The sequence below is a fragment of the Siniperca chuatsi genome, linkage group LG18, assembly GCF_020085105.1.
Source record: "Siniperca chuatsi isolate FFG_IHB_CAS linkage group LG18, ASM2008510v1, whole genome shotgun sequence".
Taxonomy (NCBI): domain Eukaryota; kingdom Metazoa; phylum Chordata; class Actinopteri; order Centrarchiformes; family Sinipercidae; genus Siniperca; species Siniperca chuatsi.
In genome coordinates this window covers 28,252,684-28,273,520 of record NC_058059.1, presented here as the reverse complement: position 1 = coordinate 28,273,520, position 20,837 = coordinate 28,252,684, and the positions used below count along the sequence as shown (strand labels likewise).

The 20,837-nt window shown below is 40.0% G+C and overlaps 1 protein-coding gene across 2 annotated transcripts; it reads left to right on the top strand.

The window, feature by feature from the left end:
- Window positions 1–149: 149 nt before the first annotated feature.
- dcp2 (decapping mRNA 2) lies at window positions 150–20,237 on the top strand. Of its 2 annotated transcripts, none has more exons than XM_044174721.1 (11): window positions 150–396; window positions 1,594–1,745; window positions 1,924–2,051; window positions 8,013–8,111; window positions 8,745–8,897; window positions 8,996–9,108; window positions 9,607–9,711; window positions 11,336–11,444; window positions 14,374–14,494; window positions 14,745–14,796; window positions 18,057–18,153. In XM_044174721.1, exons 1-10 carry the CDS (start codon window positions 329–331, stop codon window positions 14,753–14,755), a joined length of 1,059 nt encoding a protein of 352 aa, XP_044030656.1. In that variant the 5' UTR covers window positions 150–328; the 3' UTR covers window positions 14,756–14,796; window positions 18,057–18,153. The 2 variants fall into 2 exon arrangements, with proteins under 2 accessions (XP_044030656.1, XP_044030655.1); XM_044174720.1 differs by having other exon boundaries at window positions 152–396; window positions 14,374–14,478; window positions 18,057–20,237.
- The last annotated feature ends 600 nt before the right edge of the window (window positions 20,238–20,837 follow it).

The window sequence follows — 20,837 nt, the reverse complement described above, 5'->3', positions numbered from 1 at the left end:
TAACGTCAATGCACAGTATACAACCAACTTTTCTTTGCTCACACGACCAACTCTGTAATCATGAAACCGTGTTGATGCCCCGAGCGCTCGCGAGGCGTTAAAGTCGGAATCGTTCCCACCCATCCCGTAGGGCCTGAACGCAGCATTAGCAACAGACTCCGTCCAGTTCCCGGTGGCGGAGCAAATGCAGTTAACGTTAACGTTACTAGTCGGTACTAGCGACGTCTCTGGAGCCAATACAAAGCGTGGGAGCCACTGAGCTGGAAATGCGGATGTAGCTTGCTGCTCTTATGGGGTTTGCACATGAGTGCTCTGAGATAGAGTCGGCATGTTTTCAGCCAACATGGAAACAAAAAGAGTGGAGATCCCCTCCGGCGTACTGGACGACCTCTGCAGGTACGTTAACTGAACGCTTTACCGACTTGTACCGTCGTCGTCGTCGTTGTCATCACACACTTGTCAGTGCTGTCATAAAGACAGGGATTTCACTTCGTGGAAGACCAAAAGTAGCACTCTCTACGATGCACGCACTGTTCGTGGTCGCAGTTAGCTCAGCTGATGTTGAACCGTGTTGTCGCGTGATGCTGTCGTGCTAAACATGCAGGGGCTTTTACAGTGCTTTTTTAAACCAGTCTTTATTAGTAGACACGGAAGAAAGTACCAGCAGACTTACAATTATACAAACAAATAACAAAATGAAGTAAAGCCAGGAAGAGGCTAGGCTACATAGCTTTTATCAAGAAGGCACACATTTAAATAGAAACACCAATAGACATAGGCCTATAGCTTTTGTGTTGGCATTGTAAGAAATAATAGAGATGTACCCTCAGTGTCCACTTTATTAAGTACACCTGTACAGTCTAATGCAATCCAATCCGACTGTTCTGCCATAAAGTCTACTTTCATAATGCTTATAATATCCAGTTGTTGTTGACACTGTCATACAGATGTTAATTAAATTCTGTCTCTTAGCATTGAGGTCATAGTGATGGATGTTGTACTGTTGCGTCATATTCAGAGGTGTTTCTAGTATTCTGACCCCCTCATGTGTGTAAATAGGGAGGACAACCCCCCCCCCACCTTTCAGTATAATGTAGTCTAGTACAACGTGACCTCGGTAATAAACAGTGAACTGAATCTACACTTTTCAGACTGGCAACAAAAACGTTATAACGTTAAAACATTCTAAACATAGTGAAGGTAGAATTTATGGCAGAGCTCGTTGCCTCGCTTGGGTTGCACCTGAGTCCTCAGATTTGTAGTGGTTGTACAGTAAGACAGCTGCTTTTTATAAAATCACATACAGTCTTATCTATACTGGCACGTGACAAAGTAGTTAATTTCCCAAGTGATGAACTTAATCTTTCTCAACTTCCCCACGGTGGGCTGCCGGGTGACTGTTAAATCTCTTTGTAGAGGTGGGCAGCAGCAGGATGGTTTTTGAGGTTCAGTTTGCAATGAATGGTGTCCTGTTGCATGTCCACAGTGTGTATGTGTGAACAAGGGGAAACACATGTGGAGGCTCAATTTTTGCCCCAGAGCCCCCTAGCACGTTAATCCGGCCCTGATCCCGCCTCTCCTGTGTTTGTCCAGCCGGTTCATCCTGCACATCCCCAGTGAGGAGAGGGACAACGCTATCCGGGTGTGCTTCCAGATCGAGCTGGCCCACTGGTTCTACCTGGACTTCTGCATGCAGAACACTCCAGGAGCTCCTCACTGTGGGATAAGAGATTTTGCTAAAGCAGATATCCTTCATCATGTGAATGATGATGTTAAATGACCATATCGCTTTTTTAAATTCATGTTTTACATTCATTGGTGTGTATTTATATTCATAGCCAGTGTACTGCACACAATCCAAAGCATACCATAAATGCTCATGTTAGTTTAGATCAGACATTATTTTCCTTGACCGCTGCAAACTCTTCCATCACTGTCCGTTCCTGTTGCCTCATGGAGAGGATGTGCAGAAAGTCCTCGAACAGTGGAAGGAGTACAAGATGGGTGTACCTACTTATGGAGCAATCATTCTAGATGAATCACTAGAAAACGTGAGTTGTTTTTGCACTCGTACACCACAGCAATATCTGACATAGCTTTCGTAAAGTAATTTAAAGGATATTTCTGGTTTATTACTTATTTTCATATTTTTATTCAGCATTTCTAACAGTGAACATTGTACTCACCAAGTTAATTGCTGTGATCAAGGAACACAGTGACCTCACTAAAAAGAAGTCAGACGGGTTAAGAAACTTGCTCATGCTTCATAATTGCTGAGATCTTGTTCCCAAATCTAAGTAAGTAGTTTGGTGAGTACATTGTTATTGCAACTTATAGAAATGATGGCCAAAAATAAGACCCAGGATGTAATAAACTAGAATTATCCTTATAAGGTTAGTGTTGTTCTCTACTTTTGTTATTTTCAACAAATCCCACAAAGAGACTAAACCCCCTATTTTATTGATGTTGCCTGGCTTAGATTAAGGCTTTTAGATACCTAAAATGAAGACAGAACCAGGACTCTATTTCATAAAATGATGATATAAATAGACTATTAAAAACAGGCCTTTATGATTATTTTCCCCTGTTTTATAGGGTATGCAATTTCTGATTATATTTGAGTAAGATGGCTTTGTGTTTTCAAGCAGCGCCAACGGATACAAATTCTGGGCCCGATGCTTGCGGTCAAGTGAGCCGTCATTTGGATTTCGATGTGCATCTGTTCATGCAGTTATGGTACTGGTGCTTGGAGCAGCCAAAGGAATCACATTTCAGCAATCAATTCTCACATTTTATATACCAAATACAAACAACATTATATTACACATCATATAGCAAATAATTCTTGTTGAATGTGTGACATCACCAAAGATGTCCTAATATGTTAAAAGGTTTCCACAAAAGGTTTGCTGAGAAGCGCAATGGATTTTTGCTCAAAATGTTCTTGACTATGACCATATAAAATTCAAAGTAGTTTTACTGTACATTACTGTACAGGGAAAGTCACCTCAAAGGACATTATAACATGTTAATAATTTCCTCATATTTGAACTCTCAAACATTTATCCTTAAGAGGTTTGCTGACAGTTTCAGTGGAGTCCTGTTCAGAATGACCCTGACTATAACCATGTCAAATTTGATGTTACTTTACTATAACATTGTTGTGAAAATTTAAAGGGAAAGTCACCTCCATTGTCACCATGAATTATTATGGATAGAATTTTTCCTTTTTCTGTAATTCCTTGATTGATCCAAAAAAAAAATAATAATTTTTTTTTGATCAATCAAGGAATTACAGAAAAAGGAAAACAATTTTTTTTTTGAAAGATGAATTTTCAGCAAACCTCTTAAATGTATTTGGAGAGTTCAAATATGAATGAATGAATGAATGAATGAATGAATCAAATATGAATGAACTGTCTATGAAGTATTGACAGTGGAGGTAAGTTTGCTTTGAGTCATTCTGAACAGGATTCCATTGGGATTTCCAGCAAATCTCTTAGGGAAATGTTTTCAAATATGAGGAATTTGTCTTGTATGTATTACAATGCATTCAGTAAACCTCTTAGGTTAGGTAGGTTAGGTTTATGTTTTTATGTGTGTTCAAATACAATGGTGTGAAAAAGTGTTTGCCCCCTTCCTAATTTCTTATTTTTTTGTATGTTTGTCACACTTAAATGTTTCAGATCATCAAACAAATTTAAATATTAGTCAAAGATAACACAAATAAACACAAAATGCTGATTTTAAATAATGGTTGTTATTATTAAGGGAAAACAAAATCCAAACCTACATGGCACTGTGTGAAAAAGTGATTGCCCCACCTGTTAAAACATAACTTAACGGTGGTTTATCACACCTGAGTTCAAATTCTCTAGCCACACCCAGGCCTGATTACTGCCACACCTGTTCTCAATCAAGAAATCACTTAAATAGGACCTGCCTGACAAAGTGAAGTAGACCAAAAGATCTTCAAAAGCTAGACATCAAGAGGTGTCTGGCCGGCCGACCAAAATGACCCCAAGAGCGCAGCGACGATTCTTCCAAGAGGTCACAAAAGGCCCCACAACAACATCCAAAGAACTGCAGGCCTCACTTGCCTCAGTTAAGGTCAGTGTTCATGACTCCACCATAAGAAAGAGACTGGGCAAAAATTCCAAGACGAAAACCACTGCTGAGCCAAAAGAACATTAAGGCTCGTCTCATTTTTACCAGAAAACATCTTGATGATCCCCAAGACTTTTGGGAAAATACTCTGTGGACTGACGAGACAAAAGTTGAACTTTTTGGAAGGTGTGTGTCCCATTACATCTGGTGTAAAAGTAACACCGCATTTCAGAGAAAGAACATCATACCAACAGTAAAATATGGTGGTGGTAGTGTGATAGTCTGGGGCTGTTTTGCTGCTTCAGGACCTGGAAGACTTGCTGAGATAAATGGAACCATGAATTCTGCTGTCTACCAAAAACTCCTGAACGAGAATGTCCGGCCATCTGTTCGTGACCTCAAGCTGAAGTGAACTTGGGTTCTGCAGCAGGACAATGATCCAAAACACACCAGCAAGTCCACCTCTGAATGGCTGAAGAAGAACAAAATGAAGACTTTGGAGTGGCCTAGTCAAAGTCCTGACCTGAATCCTATTGAGACGCTGTGGCATGACCTTAAAAAGGCAGTTCATGCTCGAAAACCCTCCAATGTGGCTGAATTACAACAATTCTGCAAAGATGAGTGGGCCAAAATTCCTCCACAGCACTGTAAAAGACTCATTGCAAATTATTGTTGCTTGATTGCAGTTGTTGCTGCTAAGGGTGGCCCAACCAGTTATTAGGTTTAGGGAGCAATCACTATTTCACACAGGGCCATGTAGGTTTGGATTTTGTTTTCCCTTAATAATAAGAACCTTCATTTTGTGTTTACTTGTGTTATCTTTGACTAATATTTAAATTTGTTTGATGATCTGAAACATTTCAGTGTGACAAACATGCAAACAAATTTTTCACACCACTGTAAGTCTTTTAACAACAGCTCACAAATACATACATTCCTTTTTATTTTTAAAAATACTTGAACTTTTCCAACAAATGAATTTACTCACATCACAACATGACACTCCCATCGTGGCCAACCTGTAAATGGAACAGTTTGAGAAGAAGGCATTGTCCTCGTTCCCGGGCACACCACCAAGTCATTGGTACCGCTACGTGGATGACACCTTTGTGAAGATCAAGAAACAAGACTTGGAAGCGTTCTCAGAGCATATCAATACTGTGGATCCCAACATCAAGTTCACACAAGAGGCTGCCAAAGAGAACCGCTTGGCCTTTCTTGATTGTTCTACACTCAGAGGAGAGGACGGAAAGCTCCAGATAGAAGTGTACAGGATCAATACTTGCTCTTTGACTCACACCATCCACTACAGCACAAGCTGGGTGTAATCCAGACATTACAACATAGAGCCCAATAAGTGCTCACCGGCTCAGAGGGTAAGAAGAAAGAGGAAAGGCATGTCCAGAATGCACTCTCAGCCTGTGCTTATCCTACTTGGGCTATCAGCAAAGTTAAAAGAGCCAAAAAACAGGACAAAAGTGTAACAGAACCAAAAAGGAACGGTGTCTCCATCCCCTATGTATCTGGACTGTCTGAAAAACTACAAAGGATCTTTAGACAGCACGATGTTCCTGTTTTCTTTAAACCAGGCAACACTTTAAGACAGAAACCTGTTCATCCTAAGGACACGATGCCCACACAAAAACAGAGCAATGTTGTCTACTCCATTCAGTGCAGTGAGGAAAACTGCAAAGAACGGTACATAGGCGAGACTAAACAGCCACTTCACAAAAGATACTGAGATACTCAGGCAGATTCCCTCCTGAGGGCAGGGCTTATGTAACTCAGATTAGCTTAAATTTCCAGTTCCCGTCCAATTTTTTCACAATTGAGAATGACTTCCGGATGGGAGCCGAAACGTCTTGATTCTGAAAACAGTGTCCAGATGACTACGACTGAAACCTTTTCTACGATAGCACATTTGAAGACAGCGAGGTGAAGATTCTAAGTAGAGAGAAGAGTTGGTTTGAAAGAGGAGTCAAAGAAGCCATTTTTGTGAAAAAAGAAAACCCCTCTTTTAACAGAAATGGTGGTCTGAGATTCAATCTGCCCAAAGTCTATCAGAGTGTATTATCACCTTGGTCACGCCAATCACATGCTAATCAGGTACTTAACAGTGATGAGAGACGTGCAGCCAGAAAACAATAGGCCTGATTACTGTTGGGCCATCATGGAAACAAAAGAAGGTCAGTTTCAGGTGAAACAAGGCAGGGTAAACAGCAGATACTCAGGTAGACTCCTTCCTGAGGGCAGGGCTTAAGTAACACAGAGTAGCTTAAATTTCTAGTTCCCGTCCCATTTTTTCACAATTGAGAATGACTTCCGGATGGGAGCCGAAACGTCTTGATTCTGAAAACAGTGTCCAGATGACTATGACTGAAACCTTTTCTACGATAGAACACTCCTGGACGAATGAGGGACTACACCGTCCTACACTTAACTTGACAGTTCATGCACTATTACTTATATTATTACATCATATTATTATACCGCACACACTTATCGTCAACCGGTAATCCACTTCCCAAATTGTACTTTACACTTATTTTAATTTTATACTTTTATCCACTTGGTACTTAATTTATAGCCTGTATTATAGTGTATTATATTTTATTTGCTTAGTACTTCTATTCCTGTGTGCACTGACGTGATGATGAGCAGCTGTAACAAAAGAGTTTCCCCTCGGGGATCAATAAAGTATTTCTGATTCTGATTATCAGACCACAAATGACACAAGAATTAGGTCGGAAAAACGATAAACGCCGCCGGAGTGGAGTGTTTCTGGGGGGTGGGCCTCACTGCTTACTGTACAAAAACACACAACTTTTATAACTTTATTCACTGACTTTGATAAAACTGGATCATATTTTTTATGGAGAAAATATTTTCTGGTTTTCCTTCTGATGTCCTTCAGCTGCTCTGCCTCAACTTTGTGATTTACAGAGTTTACTGATGGACAGATAGCTTTAAAGTAACCGCTAACTGCTAGTTAGTTCAGTTAGCCATGCAGCTAGTGGTCCTTTTAGCTTAGCTGATTGCCTGGACTCGGAGAGTGTTGGTGTTTACATCGCTAGCACAGGAGCTTTGGACCGCCAAGAGGAGGATCTTTTCAGACCTGGGCTCCAAGCTCCCAATCCAGGCAGTCAGCTAGCTAAGAGCACTAGCAGCATGGCTTACAGAGCTAATGGGAGCTATGGTTAGCAGTAGTTAGCGGTTACTTTAGCAACAAGTAAAGCCACCTATCCATCAAGAAACTAACTTCCCTTCACAACCGAAATAACACTTTCTTCTTCTGACATACTGAACAACCTCCAAAAATTTGAAGAGTAGTGCTGAGCAGAGTAGTCTCGCATAGCCAGACTTATCGCCACACTTAATTTTAGCGCTATGACCAGAGCAGTCGAATAACTCAGACAGACTGAGCGGGTGGATGGGCGCATCCCTGTACTTGAGCACGCTCAGAGCCTCGCTGCCAATGACAAATGTGTGCTTTGGTTACGTAACCAAGGTACAGAACAAGTTGGTGGAATTCCAACAAGGCGTTTATATAGGGCAGGGAAAATATGAAAAAGCATAATATGGCCACTTTAAAAGGCTCAGCTAATTCCTAAAACAACTGTATGGCACAGAGGAATAAGATAAATCAGGCTATGGATACACACAATACTTGTAGGATACATTTATTGTTTGGTCTCTTTGTGGGATTTGTCGACAAAGAAATATAGAATATCACCAACCTTATAATTTGAATTTAGGATGAAAAGTTAAATCATTAACTATTCTTTACTTTGACAGTAGTAATATTTTTGATATGAAGCATGCCATGACCTTTCACCAGTGTACACCTGGTGCTGTGAAAAACCACCTCACATGCTGCAGCTAACTGATGCCTCTTTTCTCTTCAGGTACTGCTTGTTCAGGGCTACCTTGCGAAGTCAGGCTGGGGCTTTCCAAAGGGGAAAGTTAATGAAGATGAAGCTCCTCATGACTGTGCAGTTCGTGAAGTGAGTCATATGTTGTTTGCTGTTCAACTTTGACCAACTGAAAGCATTAAAGGTAGGGTATGCGATTCTAATCCAATACACGTCTTTTTGTCAAATTCAGCAAATAGCTCCTCACGGTCCGCTAGCTGTCAGTTCAGTGTGTGCGCTGAAAAAACCTCTGGCGTTTGTACTTAGCCCTGGCTCTATAAATGGGAAACAAACAAAGAGACTCGGACCAAACCACACAACACTATTCCAGCCACGATTTATGTGTCAGGTAACGTTAAATGACTTGCCCACGGACATTCAGCTGACTCTCTAGTTTGCCAAGCTGTGCTGTTGTTGTGATGTTAGCTGTAGCAGCAGGAGAGTTGTGAGCATCGCTGTCTGGAGCGGCTGTGCTGGCTCTGGGAAACCGTCTCGTCCTCTCTGGCTGTTAGCTTCGCAGCAGCAGCTGTAGCGACAGTTTGCTAACCTACAACCTAGCTAAGCTAACACACAACCTAGCTGACGTTAGTTATATTACTTGCTGTGTCGTTGTTCGCTCTGTATCATGGTCATGGTATAGGATGTCTCCAGAATCACATACCCCACTTTTAAGAGCCCTGTATAATTGTTTGTATTTCATAGTTCAAAATACTGGGTGCTTTCTAGGTGTTGGAGGAGACGGGCTTTGACATCAAGAATCGCATCTGCAAGGACATGTACATAGAGCAGAAAATCACTGACCAGCTGGTGCGGCTCTACATCATACCAGGGGTGTCAAAGGATACCAAGTTCAACCCCAAAACAAGGAAAGAGATCAGGGTAGGAATTTATTTTTTACACATTTTCTCCTCAGATTGATTTCCAGCTTTTTGTAGCTGACAGAAACATTTCGCAATCTTGTTTTTCTTTTCTTTTAGAACATTGAATGGTTTCCTATTGAGAAGCTTCCATGTCACAGAAATGATATGACCCCAAAGTCTAAACTTGGACTTGCCCCCAACAGGTTTTTCATGGCCATCCCATTCATAAGGTGTGTGTGTAGAAGGTTGCAATTCTTTATTGAAATATCCATTCATATTTTTCCATTAAAGGAATATACATGTATTTGCTTTCCTTCTGAGAGTGAGATGAGAAGATGGATATCAATCTCATTCCTTTTTAAGTATAGAGCTGGACTCAGGACGTGGTTAGACCAGCTTAGCTAGCTAAAGGAAGCAGGGCGAAACAGCTAGCTTGGCTCTGTCTAAAGTTCAACACCTCTAAAGCTCACTACATAACATGTTGTATCTTGTTTGCTTCTATACAAACACAAGACAAATAAGACACAAGAGTCTCATCAGTTTCATGCTCTGCATTGGAACTATGTTAAATTTCACCGTCCTATCAAATAAAATATATAAATAAATGTAAAAAATAACAATGTGTGGTTGCCTCAATGTTGTTGAACTTTAGTGTGCTTCGACTTGAAAAATGTGATTTAGTTTCATTCACTGGTATTGATGGCACACTCACTGCTCCACCTGTACAGACCGCTGCGAGAATGGATCAACAAGCTGAAAGGCGAGTCAACAGACAGCGATGAGGACTTCGCAAACAACGGCAACACTCCATGCAAGCCTTCAGACAGTGCTCGGTAAAAACGTCATCAGTCCTCAGAACTTAGCATTAATTCTCAAATTAAAGTCAGTTCTCAGCCACGGGTTTTGTTTTGTTAAACAAATAAAAGCCAGTCCTACAGAGAATAATCACCAACTCTGCAGCTCCCCTCAGCTCTACTGAGCTTTATAGCTTCTGTCTATATTCTGTCTGCATTATTTTTGGTTTTACAGCCCACAAACTATGCTCTCATCAACCTGGTTTCCAGCAAAAGCAGGCATCTTTTTTAAGTGGAAAAGCTTTGATTAACCCACTGTACACGGCCTGCTCAGCAGCAAACCAGGAGACAGACACAGTTAGAGACTAGCTGGTGAACATAGTGGAGCATTTAGCAGCTTCTTTTTTGTCTGATGAACATGAACATATGAATATGTGATGCACATAAAAAAGCAGAGAGGAAAAGAAAATGAATTAATGTCTGATGTCTGAATGGCCTATCTGACTGAAATGTTGTATTTATAATCATGAGAGCTAATTAATAGTATGTGGGTTATTATTTTCATAAAAGACAACAGTGTTTAGTTTTTATTTCCAATTATCATCACAAAGTCTCTTCAAGTTATTCTGAGTTGCAGTGATAGAATAAAGGTGTAAAAGCATCAACACTGTCAGACTGGCATCCTGTCAGGAATCAAAGAAACGTTATTAAAATGTAACTCTAATCATCATTGTGTATTTATTGGGGTTAGACTCTCCCTCCGTTTATTAGAAGCTCTGTTTTAAAACCGGAGAGGAAATGGAAAGCCAGCAGGAACAGCAAAGTGATTCTACTGACCTTTAAAGATATCCATTTCTTTTCATTACTTGTCACTTTATTGTAAATCAGAATCAGAAATACTTTAAATCAGTACTTTTGTCCCTGTCTGGATCCTGTCGGAATGATGACTCAGTTTTTCCAGTGATCTGATTGGTCAGTAGTCGGGCTGTTGACAGGTTTTGATCTGATGCTCAGAAGTTAACCTACTCTGTCGCAGGTTAGCCCTGCAGCAGGTTACCATGGTGATCTACCCTAGTCAAAAGTGAGCCAGCTTCGTGATATCAGAAAACCTGAGTTAAGCCCAAAGATAGCTGGATAACCCACTAATCTCATTTTGTGGCACAGGCTCCAGGTCACTTGTTGTTGACCCACTTTTTTTTTTGCAATTTAGCTTTTGAGATCCTACTTACAAACTGTAAATTCTTGCAAAATCACGTTTGGTGTAAATATATTTAGTGTATCAATTTTGTCTGCATCGTATTTGGTGTATAAAGGCGTTAAGGGGGAAACACTTCGAATATTTCTGCTTTAGGTGGTTACTAGATGCGACTGTAGGTAACATTTGTTGCTCTGTAAAAGAATGGGGCATTTTGAGTGTTTGTTAGGATTTCAGTTTGAAAAAAATAAAATTGCAGAGGCAAGTGTTATTTGTTTTTCATAAGAATAACAAACAAGTAGTGGTCTGAAGAGCTTAATGATATTTCCTGACTGCGACAGTGTTGGATCTGTATCATAATAACCCTTTACTAGAACTTTAAGGTATTACCTCCTGGACCACCAACAGTTGACCATCCACCTTGTACAATAGAAAATATCCACTTTGTTTTTTTCTTCCATCTCTTAGGTCAAAATCCCGCCGCCAGACAGGTACTGATGCATTTCCAGGAGACAGCTGGACAAAACACAAGCAGCAGAAGGCTCTGGGCCAGCTGAGCCAGTATGAGCTGAACCAGGTTAGAAAAGACAAGATTACTCTGTTACAGTTAACCGTTATGTGACAGCAGCATCTTACAGTTAAGCTGTTACCAAGAGTTAATAGATACACATGTTTGCTAGACAGAGGAAAACAATGGCTGAATTCTTCCTAGTTTGAAGCTGCCATCACATTATTATTGGTTCAACCAATGGACAAGCAGCACTGTTTCCAAAATAAAAAATAATCTGCAGCTAATACTAATTGGCTCACTTAGACATGACCTTCACTATGAAGTCTTGAGCAAGGCCCTTAACCCCAATTTCTCCAGTGGAGCTGCTCATTGGAGCTGCTCATCTGGCCAGCAGATCAGACTGTGGTTGTACTGGACAGCTTAGAGGTGTGAATGTGATCAGGGCGTCCCTGAAAATGAGAGCATCACTCTCAGTGAAAGTCCCCCTGAATAAAGGTGAAAAATCTGTAGTGTCACATTTTCTCTCACAGGACTGGTGGCCCTGTACCATCAAAAACCATATAGTTTAAATGTCTTAAATTTGTGTTCATGCTAATGTCTGCAGGGAAATTAAGGTTTTTAGTACTAAAGTCTGTTGTGGCAGGATATCAGCTAAGGATTGTGTGAATAATGTTGCTAGTTTCCCCCCATAGACTGTCTGTGGACTACACCATCTGCTAATGATGTATACACTATAGTATTTGTTAAGATCTGGTGTATTTGTGTGATAGGTTTGTGGAATTTTATAAGCACTTTTATACCTCTTAAGTCCTCAGCTACTGCCCTAGTCACTATGAACTTCATTGATACAGTAGATGTGCCCAGTCTTCTGTCTCCTCTCCTCAGTGCGAAAAAGGCATTTGGTCAACTATCAGGTTTTACCATCAAGTGGGAGTAAAATCAGAATCAGTCTCTCTGATTATCTGGACCACTTTGTATATCTTTGTAATTTTCAGGAACCCCAATTAAGTTAAATTATTTGGACATGTCACAAAGCTCAAACTCCTCATTGAAAATTGGAAGCTTTTGCCAATATCATTGATAGGCATAGTGAATGAGATAAAGATGATGGCACTTCTTTATCTTTTCTTTATCGATTTCAAAATGTACCTATCATTCTTACGTCCTCATTCTTTAAAACTCTAGACGCTATTATGATCTCCTTTGTCTGGGCTTATAAACCCCCTTCCATTTCTAAAGAACGTTTACATAAACCCAGTTCAGAGGAAGGTCTGGGGCTACCAGTTTTTCAGCAAGACGGTAGCATTAGCAAAAATGTCCATGTCCAATCTCCCATTATTTTCTACACACTAAAAATCACTGGGTAAAAAGTGACCCAGCGTGAGTCAATATAAAGCACAGATGCAGTAATGGGTTCAATTTAACTAGGAACCGTGGGTAGAAAACCACCCGAGACAAGGGGTCGTTTTGATCCAATAACCCAACAGTAATATAAAAACTAGAGAATGTAATTTCGGAAGAAATTGCTGTGGGATTGCTGGCTGCTGAAAAACCAACTTTGAGCTGTATCGTTTGATGAGCAGCTGAGAGCTAAACTGCATTACTGACTGACTTTATTTGAAGGAGCAGCTGAAAGGTATATGAAGAGTTGGAATGGTAGGAAAGAAATAAAGGGTGCAAAATATAGGGTAAGCAAAGAAATGAGACTTTTAGTGTAAGGACTTAAATGAGCTTAAGTGTACGGAGACAGAGTTGAGGTGTCATTCAAGTGTCTTAGTTGGAATAAGCTGGTTCTGAGATATCTGATGAGCTTTTGGATGAGGGGATAGAGACCCAGGCCATGTACTGAAAGCTCCTTAAAACCGCCATATGAGACCCAGCAGGCTTTAATGTTTTGAATGGTTATAGCTAAAAGGGTTATTTTGAGAGAATGGAAAGATTTGGGGTCCCTTTATTGATTACATCAGAAAGCAAATGGACTTGCCTGCAACTAAGTGGGTCTGTTGATTTGTTTTCCCCTCTTGAGTGTGACTTAATTTACAGTTTCTTTGAACTACCTTTTAAATCTTCGCACATCCCTGGACTATGACAATGTACGGATAATTAAAGCCTGAATGGACATTTCCATCACAGCGGCTATGGACACTGGACATGCAGCATATCTGGGCCTGCCTGGACAATTATTTGCTACTCTAGCAAGCTTTGGTTTTTTTTTTGGTATGTGTGTTTGTTATTAATTGTTCTAAAAGGTTCAAAACAAAAATAATAAAGATCTGGGGTATTTGCCAGGTGTTTGCATTCAGGTGTATGGAGCCCAAAATTGACAGCAGTAAAAGGTTATTAGACCATTTAAAAATACTGATTACTTCAACACGTAAGTTAGTTAAATAATTGAAATTGAGTGTAAAAGTAAATATAATGTCCGTGTTATGTATGTAAATGGAAATGAATAAATTGTGTGGCACCCTTGACCTGTCCTTAAGGTGCCCCAGGGAACCACTCCTCTAATCATGAGCTGATAAAATAAATCAAACCTTTATTTATTTTACTCTGATCTATCCAGCTCATTTCATTTTTTTTCTACTCCTTTTAACCTATTTTTCTTAGCACACATTTAAACACTTATCTGTTCCCTGTTTTTCCTATGCAACATTTCCCTATTTCCACACCACATTTCCAATTTTCCTTATGCTTATATGATATAATAAAGAGCTACAAACTCATGTATCAAGGAATTTGCCAAATCTTCCCAAAGCTATTTACCATTCACTACTTCCTGGTGGTAAATTTAGAAGGACTGCCTTAACACACTGTTAACTTTGGTCTTTGTGAGATAAGGGACAGGAACTGGTGATGGCCTCTCATTTTGGATTAAGAGCAGGTTCAGCCAGCTTTACTGATACAGCCCCTGAAATGGGACATCTAATCTGTCAGTGGCTTGAGACAGAGTTGCTGCATCACATTTACCTCATAACTTCTGTTCTTTGCTCTGTAGAATCTAAATTTGAAAAGCAATGGGAAGAAATGTCAGGACTCGCCTTTTGTGAAGAAAGGAGCCAATGACAATGGAGCCAGCCACCAGCAAGTGAAAAACATATTAGTGAGTACAAAACCAGGTTTGTTTTTGATTGCTGTTTTTAGTAAGAATTAAACATGGGATTCTGACGTTTATACTTTTGTTTTTTTCAAACTTCAGTACCAGTCATCAGTCAAAAAGTGAAATTGACATTCCTGAACACTGCACAGACTATTTTTGATCTTTGACCAGTTTTAAAGCCACTGTATGTAGAATTTGACTTTGGCATGATAATGCTCTGATTGTGATTGTTTAATTCCAAGCATTGCACTCTTATACTATCTCTACAGAAAGAAGATAAAAGACTTCAACCCAGAAGACTGCAAGACAGTTTTGAGAGAGGTATGGTTTATACAGTTGCTATGTCTAACTTTGAAACCACACCTAATCTGCTAAGCTAATTTTATCTTTTTTGAAAATACTTTTACTGCTGCCCTGTATCTGCTAATGTGACAGCATTGAATTCACACTTGAACGTAGAAAAAGTGACCGATGTGTTACTGGGTCCTGCGTAAGAACAAAGCTAGTAAGCAAGTGTAACAGATTTTAAAGGTCCGTAATTTTCTAATAATTTCCAATTAGGGATGTCCTGATAGTTTTTTTTTTTTTTTTTTTGTCCCCAATCCCGATCTGACTCCTTTAATATTGGGTATGTACAGATACAGAGTCTGATCTGATACTTGATACTGATACTATTTGCCTAAATGTTGATTAAATATGTATCTGAAACATTGAAATCAGCTGTAGATACTAAATCTGACACACCTTATTTTTCAGAATCAGAAATACTTTATTGATCCGTGAGGGGAAACTCTTTTGTTACAGCTGCTCACTGTCGCGTCGGTGCACACAGGAATAGAAGCACTAAGCAAATCAGAATATAATACACTATAATACAGGCAAGATAAATAAGTACCAAGTGGAAAAGGATAAGGTGTAAAAGCTAAAATAAGTGTAAGTACCAAAGTGGATTTAGAGGTTGATAAGTGTGTACGGTATAATACAATGTAATAATATAAGTAATATGTAACAGTGTAATAATGAGTACTGTCAAGGTAAGTGTAGCTCATTAAGATGATTATGAGACAGTGGATATTGCACAGCTGAAGGCGCTCCTTTGTTTGACCAGCACGTCATGGAGCGGGTGGGAGACACTGTCCAAGATGGCGTGTAGTTTACCCAGCATCCTCCTCTCTGACACCACCGCCAGAGAGTCCAGCTCCACCCCCACAATGCCACCGGCCTTACGGATCAGTTTGTTGAGTCTGTTAGCGTCCGCTACCCTCAGCCTGCTGCCCCAGCATGCAACAGCATACAGGACAGCACCGGCCACCACAGACTCATAAAACATCCTCAGCATCGTCTGGCAGATGTTGAAGGACCTCAGCCTCCTCAGAAAACAGAGGCAGCTCTGGCCCTTCCTGTACAGAGCTTGAGTGTTCTTAGCCCAGTCCAGTTTATTGTCCATGTGTACTCCCAGGTACTTGTAATCCTCTACAATGTCCACACTGACCCCCTGGATGGAAACGGGGGTCACTGGTGCCTTGGCCCTCCGTAGGTCTACAACCAGCTCCTTAGACTTTGTCGCATTGAGCTGCAGATGGTTCTGCTCGCACCATGAGACAAAGTTCCCCACCACAGCCCTGTACTCAGTCTCATCACCACCGCTGATACATCCCACCACAGCAGAGTCATCAGAAACCTTCTGAAGGTGGCAGGACTCTGTGTGGTGGCTGAAGTCTGTGGTGTAGGTGGTGAAGAGGAAGGGAGAGAGGACAGTCCCCTGAGGGGCCCCAGTGTTGCTGACCACGCTGTCCGACACACAGTGCTGCAGGCGCACGTGCTGTGGTCTGGTAGTCAGGGAGTCCACAATCCAGGACACGATGGGGGCATCCACCTGCATCGCTGCCAGCTTCTCCCCCAGCAGGGCAGGCCGGAAGGTGTTGAAAGCACTGGAGAAGTCAAAAAACATGATCCTCACCGTGCTTGCCGGCTTGTCCAGGTGGGTGTAGATGCGGTTCAGCAGGAAGATGATGGCAGACACGGCTTAAATCTCTTGTTCTTAAGTCTCTTTTGTCCGCACCCCTCTCTCTTCCCTCGCCGCCTCGTTCCACCTCTGCGTCCTCGGTGTGTCCTCCTCCAGATCTCAGTGGGGACGTCGGTTGTCCTGGGCGCCATGCAGCTCGGCTTCAGTGTGATCAGCTGTTCCCTGGTGTAAACAATGCGGCCAAACAGCTGTTCTGCAGCGGTGCCCTGACTGAGTAGCAGGAGAAGAAGTTCCATGGCGAAAAAAAATACCAAAACACTTTCTACTCTCATTTTCGTAAAGAGCGTAGTTTAAATTACACTTACACAAAATGTTCCCGGATCTGCCCCGATACCTATCCTTGGGAATGGCTTGTACTATTTCCAATATGTTTCCTGGAAAAAACACTTTTGTTTGGCACTACATATAGGGAAAACAAAAACTAAGTTCATTGACAATTATTTGAACTTACAGTATGTAGTCATGTTGAATTGAAAAGCAGTTGTTGATTTCCAGAAGAATTTCTTGCTCCATTTAAAAATGTTCAGTCACTTTGCATATTAGTTTCCTCCTAGGAAATTGTTGGAAAAGTGTAAGGCCCATAAACAAACTGTCACCAAATTAAGAATAAAAGTGGGGAAAAAGGTGTTTAGGTAATGTAATGCAGTAATAAATTGTCATAAAAAGTTTTCTGTGCTGATATAGACTATAAAATAGACTATAAAATAAGTGACTCAGCATGTTAGCTCTTCTGTAATTCCTTTAAAAATTGTTTTAAAAAAGTACATATTATATCTCAAAATACACCCTCTGGCCTGTAATTTATCCCTACATACAATATTAATGATCAAATAGGACTTGAACAGTCTCTTATTTATCTTGACTGAATTTTTCTCCTTACAGTGTATCAGTTTACCTGTGTGAACAGATAAATATGCTTTTAACCCGCTAGGCTTGGGGGTCCCCTACATGCAGATGTTTTCCCAACCCATTTTGCCCAGGGCCCCAACAAGTATTTCTATACTGGAACACTACCCTGCCCCAGCTTTGTTGCATCTTAGTCAGTTTGTGTTAATTTGATTAACACAAATATGTTTAAGAAAATACAATATCAACTGAAATATTACAGTTATTAAAACTACATTTTGACACAGGGCCTCAAGATCAGGTAAGAATGTAGGGGCCGGTTTTCAGTTTTATTGTGCCCCAGTGGTGCATATTGCCAAAGAAATGTGTAATTAATCAAATTACCACAAAGTTATTGCCACACAGACGACACAGGGCACTCGGGGCCCTTGAGGGTCTGGGACCCTGAAGGACAGTTGCCCACTTTTCCCAGTTGGTCATCCAGCCTTGACCCCCAGGGCTCTCTGTAATGAATTGCATGTGACTCAGGGGCTAAGTGAGGAGCGCTGGTTGTGGCCCAGAAAGAGCACATGTAATTGAATGCTGGGACAACAGCAAACCAAATGGGGAATAAACATCTTCCTTTCACCATAGTTTCAAAGCTTAAGACTAAAGGCAAAGTGAACATCCTCCACAACTGAAACATCTAAATGAGCTTTTCTTTTCACAGATGTGGCTCCATGCAGCTCCAATGGTCACCAGACAGTCCACAGCAGAGTCTGTGAGCACCTGCTGTCCTCCAAGGCTTTCCTTAATTTCAAATTTGACAGAGACGCCATAATGAAATGTTTTGACTACTGACATGGCTGATTAAGTGCTGTGCCTCTCCTGTAACATCGTCATCAACTATGGCCTCAGAGACTTTTTACCTTTATAGTCCAGGCAAGGATGTTACTGAACATGCCCTTTTCCTTCTTGACTTGCCTGTCATGAACACACATTTACAGTGGGAAGTTGCCCATTTCTCATTGAACACATCAAGTAAGCTTCACTGGAGTTGTTTGCCTCTGTTGCCCAACTTTTCAGACCTGATAAAACGGGTGGTAACTGTCTTCAATCTGTCCATGGCTGAATCCTAACTTTAGTTTTTAGTTCTTCATCTTTTGAATACCTAAATTCATAATTTAATCTGCAGGAGACAGCACATAGACCATAAGAGGAGGAGTGCTCACGTTAACCATTAGTCTTTTAAAGGCAAAAGATGAGAGGAGTATAATGGATTTTAAGCACATGTGAGGTGACAGTGAAAAGTTATAAATTCAGCTGTGATATCTTAGTGAATTTGGCCAGTTAATCAATGTTAAATTTATCATGTTATATGTTGATTTTAAGACGTAATAATTTAGACGTTAATCATTTCCTCCATTCTTTCTTCCAACTGAGTACCAAAAATGTTTTGGATGCTGAAGAAAGGTGGTTATTAACAGTGTTATTGACTTTATTACCAAAATGACTTAAGATTTTATCCAGGAATGTAGAATGTAATGGAATATTGACTTGGGAAAGGAAGAACAAGTGGTCTTCGCAAGTTGAATGTTGTTAAATTCACGTTACTCTGTTGTGTGGAAGTCTGTGGCTGCCAATGTTAAAATGAAATCATTACATCAAATTGATGTTTGAAAATCCATAATTAAGGCCAGAAAAATTACAAATTAAAATACAGATGCCACTGACAGATCATTTTCAGTGTACTCCACAGCATATCACTGTATAATGATGATAATAATAATAATTGAATGAATCAAAGTGGTTGACAGTGTGCATCCTAAATGAAATTGCAAACTGGACTTGTTTGAATTGAAATTATGTCCTGTTGTTAGCTTGTGTCTAATGAAAATGAACATTTCCATAATGGCACGGTTCTTGCATGCCTCTTTTGTGAAAACTGTCTGAGTCAACAATTATGAGATTGACCACTATTAAAATGGCCATGAAAAAGGCCACAAATTTAATTCTAATGCAAATAGAAGAGTCTGGTTTGCAGTTGTATTCAATATGTAAGTTCAGGTTGTATAATGTCTACCAAATTGAAAATGAAAATACAAAGTCAATTTCACATTCAGTATAATTATCATTGTGGTCAGTGGAGTTTTCATTAAAAGTTTCGTTTTGACAGTAATTGTGTATTTTCCACTATATATGTGAAATTTTGATTTTAACATTTTAATTTTGCCATACACCATGCACACACTAAAGGAAAATTACATTTCTTAATATTTTCAGCCACAGACCTCCATACCTTGCTGTTGTTATTTGCCTTAAAGTGACCCACATCCCACTTGTGTTTGTCTATTTTTCAGTAGTCTTGTAAATCAAGACTGTTCTGTCCTGCAGATGGCGGGGTTTACAGGTTTATATTCCTGTTGCAGAAGTTCTCAATCATATTCTTCGTGATCCACGAGTTAGCTGCTATAGTGTTTGGTTGCCATGAAAACTTGCAGACTCTTGGGCTATGAGCCATGATGGAGGACCACTGCGTTAGACTACTGTGAACATAACAAGTTATTCTCAAAAACATTACAAATCACTCTCCCAAAGGGCTATATTAAGGGATTTCAAGCCACTAGAGCTGAAAGCATAAGAAAAGGCAATATTCATAGGATCAGTAACTGTTTTAGAAGTCTTTTAGAAGTTCAGCCTGCATTCTAACATGTATATTTTCCCCAGGTGAATATCATATACATTCGTATGTGAAATGACTAAATCTGGATGTGAGATCTCTTCTTGTGATGTTTTTTACCGGGGGTTCTTTGTTATTGATTGTACAGATGGTGATCTCAAGTTGTCCTTTGGATTCAATGGTGTTTTGACTTAAAATGTGAATATTAATAAAGTCTGTTTTTCACTCTCAGTTGTTGACTTGTTATACTACTTTTCTCCTGGAGGAAGGCTCACATTCTGGGGCTAATTGTACATTGGTTGTATCCTTAGTCTAGTAGGTTTTGTAAATGTGTTTTCTATAATAAATATAATGTATTTCCAACATTACACCAAACATGGAAGCTAGGAACCGTGCTACTGAAGTGAACAGAAGCGAAATGTCTACATGACTTTTTTTTTTTTCGTTTTTTTTTTTTTTTTAGTATGTTTCCAATGAAGGCTCTATAGGACAGAACACTTAGAATAAGACTAACAGTGGGGCCAGAGGATTGTAACGTTGCTCTGTCTGTCAAACACTTTGGAGAAACTTATCTCAACAACTAGCTACTGACATTTGCAGTGGATATTAAAGGTCCCCTGACCAGCACTGGATATCTACACTATGTTTGCCAAGAATACACACGTTTTATTAATTTATTGAAATGATTTGTCACAAATTACACATAACATCATATATACTTTTTCTATGTATTTGGATGTGCTTTTATTATGAAGGCTGAACACCTAACCGGAAGTCACAATTTCTGGACTAAATTAAACTAAAACTAAACTTTATAATTTTGTCTCATAA

What these genes read in the sequence shown, in the direction of transcription:
- dcp2 (XM_044174720.1), top strand. Translation starts at nt 329, where the DNA reads ATGTTTTCAGCCAACATGGAAACAAAAAGAGTGGAGATCCCCTCCGGC. An exon ending in GTACTGGACGACCTCTGCAG is followed by an intron (nt 397 to 1,593) that starts GTACGTTAACTG and finishes GTGTTTGTCCAG; the next exon opens with CCGGTTCATCCTGCACATCC. An exon ending in AAACAAGGAAAGAGATCAGG is followed by an intron (nt 8,898 to 8,995) that starts GTAGGAATTTAT and finishes CTTTTCTTTTAG; the next exon opens with AACATTGAATGGTTTCCTAT.